This window comes from Lipotes vexillifer, unplaced genomic scaffold (assembly GCF_000442215.2).
Source record: "Lipotes vexillifer unplaced genomic scaffold, Lipotes_vexillifer_v1.1 scaffold645, whole genome shotgun sequence".
Lineage (NCBI taxonomy): Eukaryota > Metazoa > Chordata > Mammalia > Artiodactyla > Lipotidae > Lipotes > Lipotes vexillifer.
In genome coordinates this window covers 1,787,897-1,796,602 of record NW_006777439.1, presented here as the reverse complement: position 1 = coordinate 1,796,602, position 8,706 = coordinate 1,787,897, and the positions used below count along the sequence as shown (strand labels likewise).

Below are 8,706 nucleotides of genomic sequence, written 5' to 3'. Positions count from 1 at the left end.
CAGCAGAGGGGAGATGCGCTGAGCTTTTCCCTGGGAAATACGCTTCGGGTTCCCCCGCTTGCCTCTCCCGGGCGTCTCCGCCCCATGCCGAGTGGCCTACGAGCTCTGCGGCGGCGGCTAGTCGAGCTCCTGCCCGGCTGCGTGCTGATCCTGTCTCGCCCCCTGATCCCCTTGGTTTCCCAGCACAGTGGCAGGGGTGGCTCTGGAGTGCTGGAGACCCCTTTCTGTGTCCCGAGGGGAGTTGGTTCCCCAGCCTTTTCTCGGAGATTCGGGGCGGGGAAGGGAGGCAGTGACTGGGTTGAGCTGAGCATCGTCTTTTTGGTCCACCTCCCTGTTCGGTCGAAGGGTCAGAAAGTCCACTAAGCCATCGCTTTGAGTGGGTTCTACCCTTGTCGTCTTTTGCTGAGTTGTGCGGAGGCGCCACGAGTTGGTGAGATCGAGAGGGACCGAAAACTGTCAGTGTCACGCTGCTCGGCCCAGGCGTGTGGGCGTGGATTGTATGCTGCTTAGAGAAGCCTCTCTTCGACTGTAGTCCTTTTTTGAGCAACGGTAGGGTGGAGGGAAGGGCCAGATTGCGTGGGTGTCATAGGCATGGCAGAAGGAGAAGAGCAAATCTAAACTACATCATAGTTTTAATTGAATACAGTGTAAGGGGATTGAGAGAGAGTTGGGATTGGTGCACGCAGTTTTGCTGATGGTGCCCTCACTCTAAGTAAAATTTGTGACTCACTGAATTTTCCATGTTCCGCTTTTCCCAGTAGGCTTCTGGTTTGTGGTGCCTAGTGTCGACTTTCTTCTCCTTTCTCAGTGGCCTGGGTGTCACCATTGACAAAATTGTCACCACACAAAATTCAACAGCAATTTGTTTGGATGTGAGTAAACTTGGTTTTAGGCATATGTTCAAACTGGCAGGGAATGCTAATCTCATGTCTTCAGCAGCCCCCGTAGTTTCATTTTAGGAGGACTAAGTTGATTTTCAACACATTTTTTTTAAACATTTAAAATTAGAATTTCAAGTTTCTCCGTCATCTACTGGCATCAACCCATTGCTGTTAAAAACCTTAGTGTTTACATATTATTAACATGAAAGAATTAAAAGAAGGAAGAAATTATATGGCTTACAACAGGTATGATTTATAGGAGAAATCTTTACAATCAAATAGTCATTTTTTGGTAGTATTTAGTTCAGAATGAGCATTGACTTACCATGAAGACCAGAACTTAATCATTGTATAATAAAAGTGCTTTTAGAGATGTACTTCTTTTCAGTAATTTTATTTTTGAGCAATAAATGTGGTAGTTTGGGATATTTCAGAATTATCTTTTCTATTAGGATATTTGAAAGAGTTATAGAACAAACACTTTTAATCTCAAATTGAATTGTCCAGTGTGTTATAGAGGTACTGTTGATGGTGACAATAGTTTCTACTTAAGTTTGGAACTTGATAAACATAAAACTAAACTTCCTTTGCTGTTAAAGTTTATTTTAATGTAAGAGTCTTCAGAGTATTTTGTTTTATTTTTTATACTGGAGAAAATGAGAGCAATACAATTTCAGTTAAAATACAAACTAACTTTATTTTCCAATTTAAAAATTATGAAACAGCTTCTTTATAAGAAGTTAGAAAGAAATGTGTTCCATATAAGAAGTATTGCCGTACTACATGTGCTTTTTGGTAATAGTAGTAATAATGTCTGTAATTTATTATACACTGATTATTTCATTACCAAGTGATATATAATTTCATTTAACTCATGCAGCAATTCTGTGAAGTGTAGATGTAGATATTTTCACTGCTTTACAAATGCTGAACTGAGGCTTAGAGAGTTTAGTTTATACGAGATCACGTAGCTAGTATGTGGTTGAGTCATATTTTGAATCAAGACCTTTTTTATTCCATTATTTCAATATGACTTGAAGTAAGCTCAAAATTTAAGAATAACACATCCCAAGATTTCAAATTCTGACACCTAAACCTGAGTGTGAATAGCAGTTAATAGAAAACATTCAAATAATATGGTGGGTGTTATTATTTAGTGAAAAACACATTAGATGCACCCAGCTCTTAAGGTCATGTCAGGTCCCATAGTGATAGCAGAGTGGAAAGAGACTCTTTATACACGTTCACGGAAGATTTCTTGGAACAGGCCACTTGAGATTGAACCATCTGTCCACTCAAGAGCAAGCAAATTGACTTATGCTTCAGAAAGAAATGCTAGTTATTTGATTCCCCTGTATTTTCCATGTGTTGAAAGGAAGCAGAGATGGACTAGAAAAGCGCAGCAACCACAGCAGTAAAAACAACCATTTGTATCGAGAAATTAGTATGTGTCAGGCACTGTTGTAAGTACTTTAGAATACATTATGTTGTTTAAGCTTTTCAACATTTGAGAGGGTTCTTAACTATTGCTCTTTTGCAGATGAAGATAATGAGTAACTGAGAGGTTAATTTATTTATTTGCCCAAGGTTTCATAGTAATGGGCCACAGGAATTGGAGTTAAGGTGTTCAGGTGGCAAGGAGGGAAAAAGTGTTTGGAAATAAAAGAGGTATGAAATTAAAGTTGTAGAGAAATAGTTGATTTATTTAATTTTGTTATGCTTTCATATCTGTTGGAAAGTACATGTGTATTATAGTAAATCAGGCTTCCCTAACAAATACCAGAATTTGATAGAAAAAAAGTTGGGACAATGAGGGTTGATTGGCTTTTTGATTATGAACCTGAAAGGATGAATATGGCATTTAATGACTATTACTATAGTGTGTTGTTCTAGAGGACAAATTTAGAAGCACAGTTCTCTGATTCAGGGATCTTAAAGGGATCTTATGTAATTTGTTTCATTAACATCAAAACAATTCTCCAAGCAAATAATTAATGTCAAAGTTGGTATTAATTGTAATATTATGCATACATTTCATATTACATGAATTTTAAAAGTGACGTGCAGTAAACAAGTAGAGGCAGTACTTGCAGACTTCTAGCACCAGTTCTGCCCCTAGCTGGACCTGCATGATTTTGGCATGTCATTTAGCTTCTCTTCCATGCAGATTTAAGCATTCAGATTTAATCAAATGAAGGAATTTGGCTACATGATACACTGTACTAACCCTGTGTCTTATGTTTATAACTTTCCACTTCAGTAGCTCTGTTTACCAGCTATTTGAGAATGTCTGAGGTGCTTTTATATGTTTTATATATAAATATTCCAATCTAATCTACAGAAAGACTTAATTTCTGATTTTGAGTTATTAGAAGTAACTTGTTGCTTTTTTTTGCCTTTTTTATTGAGCTATAATTGATTTACAATATCATATAAGTTTCAGGTGTATAACATAGTGATTTACAAGTTTTAAAGATTATACTCCATTTATAGTTATAAATGTTGGCTATATTCCCTGTGCTGTACAATATATCCTTGTAACTTATTTGTTTTATACATAGTAGTTTGTATCTCTTAAGCCACTACGCCTAACTTGTTGCTTTTTAAAAAATCAAAACTAAAATACTGGGTCTGGCTCTGTTACTTACTGTCTTTGGGAACTTAGCAAATTACTTCACTTCTGTAGACTCAGTTTTGCCATTTGTAAAATAGAGTGATGGTAGTATCTAACTGATAAAATTCATGAAAAGCATTTGTTTTAGGGCCTGCTAGAAGATTAAGTCCTTACCAAGTGTTTAAATGATATTATTGTTGTCATTACTTTCAAATATTAAAAATTCTGATTTGTGATAGCTATAAACTGTTTCACACCAAAATGTGTAGGTCAGTTGTGTACAAAACACTGTGCTATACACCATACATAGTGGTGTATAGCACATACATTCAGCGTATACATGGGATAATGTATACTTTGAAAATATACAGGGCTTCCCTGGTGGCACAGTGGTTGAGAGTCCGCCTGCCGATACAGGGGACACGGGTTTGTGCCCCGGTCTGGGAAGATCCCACATGCCGCGGAGCGGCTGGGCCCGTGAGCCATTGCCGCTGAGCCTGTGCTCTGCCACAACAGTGAGAGGCCCGCATACCGAAAAAAAAAAAAAAAAAAAAAAAAAAAAAGAAAGACAATATACAAGTTAAGTGGTTCATCTGAATCTTCCCTTCCCAGCCACCTTTCTTGGTGATTTTTAGCATCTTAAGGTTTTAAGATCTATTTAATGTCTTAACTCAGAAATGTATACTTTTATTCATTAAAGTTCCTGGATTTCCTACAACCACACTTTAGAAATTTGAATACTGATTTACTATTGAAGGATTAAGAATATTTAGATTGCAACTTAAATGTGGCTTATAACATTGATTACATTTATAAACTTCAGAAGTTTTCAGTACAGATTATAGGTATTTCTGTTGGTAAAAATCACTTTGTGTGTTTCATAATTAGACTTTTTGTTACTTCTCTAACCAAGAAAGTTCAAGATAGGCATGCCTGATGCTAATTCCAACCTAAAAATAGTATTGCAGAGTGAATGTACTTACTTTGTACTGGCATTATTTTGTGATTACATTTATGAGTTTATAAAAATGTAAGAATTATGGCCTAACTTTTTTTAGGTGGAAATGAAGCAGTTTTATACATTGGTAGTATATAACTGTAACCTGGTAAAACTATGTAAGTTTGAAAATATACTTTCACTATTTCAGTTTAAAAGAATTAAAAATTATATAACTATTGACTGGTAAATTGATTTAGGATATAATATTGCTGATACATTTTTATATGTATGGTAATATATAATACATTTGAGAGTCATAGAAAAACAACTAAAAGAAGGGGATATGAGATACAACTAGCTGACGTGACAGTTTACCTTGAGGGACTTAGACACAATTTCAGAAAGAAATGTTTATTTGGGTGTTGAACGGTAGTGAACAGACCAGAAGTCTGAAGATAGAGTGGCTTTGGGTAATGTTTCTTCTGAGCTATTGGGTGAATCACTAAACTTCTTTCCACTTAATTTTCTTGTCTGTAAAATGGTAATAATAAAGGTTATCCTGTGAAAAGTGGTAGTATTATTAACTTTAATATACAGAAAAGAAAATTATGGCTCAGAAACATTAAATGATATGCTTACTGTCACAGGTAACCTTATAACCCTTATTTTCTTACTCAAAATCCTGTTGGCTTTCTATTATTGTAAGGTGATATTATTCTAAACATTGTAGAGCACCCCTAATTCCAAATAACTAGTTTAGTTGGGAGACAGCTGAATGATAGAAACGTAGTACAGCAGAATTTTTCTTAGAAGAACAATATAGGGGACCTACTTTAAGGAACAGAAAATTGCAAAGTGGTATGAATATACACTTTTAAAATGGCTTGTTACTTAAAAAGTCTTTCCAGCTTTATTTTCACTTTTAAATATGTTTTGGCTTGGAAGAAAGGAATTTTTAAAAGGTGGGCTGTCTGCAAGACTGTTTGAATTAAAATTCCACATAAGTGGAGTCCAAATAAATTAATATTTTATAGTATTTTTGGGTAGTATTGCAACATCTAAATTTTATAGTGAATATGCTGTATATTTAACTTAAATTTTAAAAATAATTGCTTTATTTCTAGCTGTGAATTCCTTTGGACAACTGATGATATTTATCATTGTGCCCAGTTTCTACAAATAAAAAAATGGGTGGATTATTTTCTCGATGGAGGGTAAGTTACTTTTCTTTACAGCCAGTTCTTAGTCTAATATAAAAGTGTCACATAAAGCTATTTGTAAGGGTCTCCTTTGTGGTGTAGACTTGAGTAGTAGTTTAATATTATCCCTAACTCTATTTAATTTTGTTTCTTTCTTGTCTTATGAATTAGTTTTTTATTAGGACTTTAATGGTTCTAATTGCTATATAGGTGTCTGATGTCTCTGTTTAACAGAATTATTTCACGTTGACCTATGAATTATTTTTATTTCTCTGTTTATACATTTGTGTACAAATGGTTATCTTTTCTTGTTTTCATACTGCCTAAATTTCAATCTTACTTGAAAGATAGTTGAAATTAAGTATTCTATACAATATTTATGTTTTTATAGTCTATATCTTTTTGCTTAAAGCTTGTCACAAATATTTACTAAAGTCACACTAGGTATACTTTTAGGAATTAATAGGTTAAACAAAATTAAAAATATAGTTTGATTTTATTGGCTAAGTCTTTAGAGGAAGTATCTCAAATTTAGAGCTGTAAAATATAAAATATTCTGGTCAATGCTCTTCTCTAATATAAGAGGAGGTAATGTAGTCTAGGACAACTACTTTGCTTATTTTTTGACTCCTTTTTACCATAACAATGGAGTCTAGCAATACTTGGTACACAATTTAGTTTTTGGCCTGTTGCTGGAGATGCTTTGTTTTGGATTGGCATTACATTGACATCCTCCACCCCCCTTTAAAACCTTATTACAGTTCTGCCTGAGAATCAAATTTATCTATTCTTCCTCTGTCTTTCTTGTTAGGTTGAACCATATGAAACTGCCAGTTTTGACTACATAAACAGCAATTGCATATGGTTCAACCTAATATTAACATCTCCTGTTGGCCCTACAATGAATTGATAATCATTACCCTCTTAGATGGTTGAGTATATAATTGGTAATTACTTTTTTCAAAGGTTGTATGAGGCATTTTGGCTGGTTTTTATCCTAGGTGATATAAAAAATATCTTTGACAAACAAGCTCTGCAATAGTGAAGTATTCTTAGTCGCCCTTTAAAAATCTGATCTGTACTTTAGGAATTCAGAATGAAGGTAGCCTATTGATTTTCGACCTCCAGAGTCCTAAGTGAACTTTTAGCAATAGTAAATCAGACCATCTTTAGTCTTGAATTTTTAAATAGAATTTATAGTTATAATAATTTAATAGAATTATTATAGAATTAATAATTTATAATAACTTAATAGAATTCTTTTTAATAATCATATCTAAGAAAATTTTTCTTGGAGGAAAATTTAAACAAATTTTCTCTCAGTAAAAGTATGTTTTATTGGGATTGGTTAAGGATGGGAAAAATTGAGCCATCAGAGTTGAAAGTACTTCTAGGACTAAAAATTTAAGTTAAGTAGGTACATCTTATTTCTTTAGTCTTGTGTAATTTTGTTTATAGTTATAGTTTTTATTTAAGTCTAAATCTCATTTGTAAAAAGACAGGAATACATATTGCTTGATAACATTGAAAAAACTTAATTTTGGATTAAAATGTTCTTTTATGATTATATAAGTCAAAGTGTTTCTAAGTTAGCGATAACAGGTTTTAATGCTGTCTCTTATTTCTGTTTCTATAACAGACAAAACCTTCAACTGTAGAGGTTCTGGAAAATATAGATAAGGTATGTTCTTTGGCTCTGGGGTGTTTTAATTCATTTTAGGTGTTACATAAATATTATTTTAGTACATATTACTTTGGAGACTAGATCTGGTATGGGAATTTAGAGGTGATGTAGAGTAAGCCTGAGAACTTCAATGTTAAAATCCAAAGTCTATCAGTGACCTAAGAAGTCTGTGTCAGGTAATAGTGAATGTTAGAATGAAATTTGATCTACAGCATGGTGTAAATCAATGTTACAGATAGGACAAAGTAGATTATAAAATAGTCTGCAACTATTTGTATCAGTTTGCAAACTTCATAGCTTTTTATACTTTCTATCATTAAAAAATGGTTATTCTTTGAGAATATTGAGAGTGATGAATGGATTGAAAGAATGTAGTATGGGTCACTGTTTCAATTTTTATTAATTCTTTTTATAGTCAGAGTTTTTTTTTTAGGCCTTATACAGGGAGAATTATTACTTGTTTGATTTAACAAAGACTATTTATTGATGCCAATTTTATACCTCTGATCTTTACTAATTTGATAGGTTATCAAATATTATTTTTAAATATCTTAATTTTTAATTTAAAAAAGATTTGTCAAATCATAATAGATATTTTTCATATGTTTTAACTTCATTTTAAATTTTCTTTTTCATATTATGTTCTGTTTAAAATATTAAGGTATTATGTTTCATTGAATCTTTAAGAGTTCTTTATAACCTCTCTATCATGTTAAAATTTTTTTTACCATTTTAATTTCTTTATGAATTTGAGATTTAATAATACATAATAACTTTCTCTTCACAGGAAATTCAAGCATTGGAAGAATTTAGGGAAAAAAATCAGAGATTACAAAAATTATGGGTTGGAAGATTAATTCTCTACTCTTCAATTCTCTATCTGTTTACATGTTTAATTGTATACTTATGGTACCTTCCCGATGAATTTACAGCAAGACTTGCCATGACACTCCCATTTTTTGCTTTCCCATTAATGTAAGTAAAATGTTCTTTTTGTTGACTTTTCCTCTTCCTGACTATATAGTTTTAATATAGTCAGTTTCTTTTTATTATGAAATAATAATGTTGCAGATTGAATAAATTTGCATTTTTTTGCAGTTTGAAAACTGTTTCTTTAAAAAGTAGAACAATTTTTTTAAACCTTTATTTATAATCCAACATACTTGAAGAATATGACCCAGTGACATTAGTAATAATGGCTCTGTACAGTAATCTTTTGTGATTCTCTAACACATGTTCATGCTCCCTAGGAGTATTGGGCATGGAGTAGGCATTTCAGATTGTGGGTAGTGGCAAGTGAGGAAGGACTTGTAAAACAAAAAGAACATCTGGGGCTTCCCTGGTGGCGCAGTGCTTGAGGGTCCGCCTGCCGATGCAGGAGACGCGGG

At 33.4% G+C, this 8,706-nt stretch overlaps 1 protein-coding gene across 3 annotated transcripts in view; it reads left to right on the top strand.

The window, feature by feature from the left end:
- The window catches only part of LNPK (lunapark, ER junction formation factor), an 83,338-nt gene that overhangs the window by 1,477 nt on the left and 73,155 nt on the right, over positions 1–8,706 (top strand). For 2 of the 3 annotated variants that reach the window (XM_007451080.1, XM_007451081.1), the window contains exons 2-4: positions 5,560–5,649; positions 7,274–7,315; positions 8,106–8,293. In XM_007451080.1, coding sequence (XP_007451142.1) covers positions 5,623–5,649; positions 7,274–7,315; positions 8,106–8,293 — 257 coding nt within the window. In that variant the 5' untranslated portion in view covers positions 5,560–5,622. The remainder of the gene's footprint in view (positions 1–5,559; positions 5,650–7,273; positions 7,316–8,105; positions 8,294–8,706) is intronic. The other variant, XM_007451082.1, reaches the window with a different exon arrangement.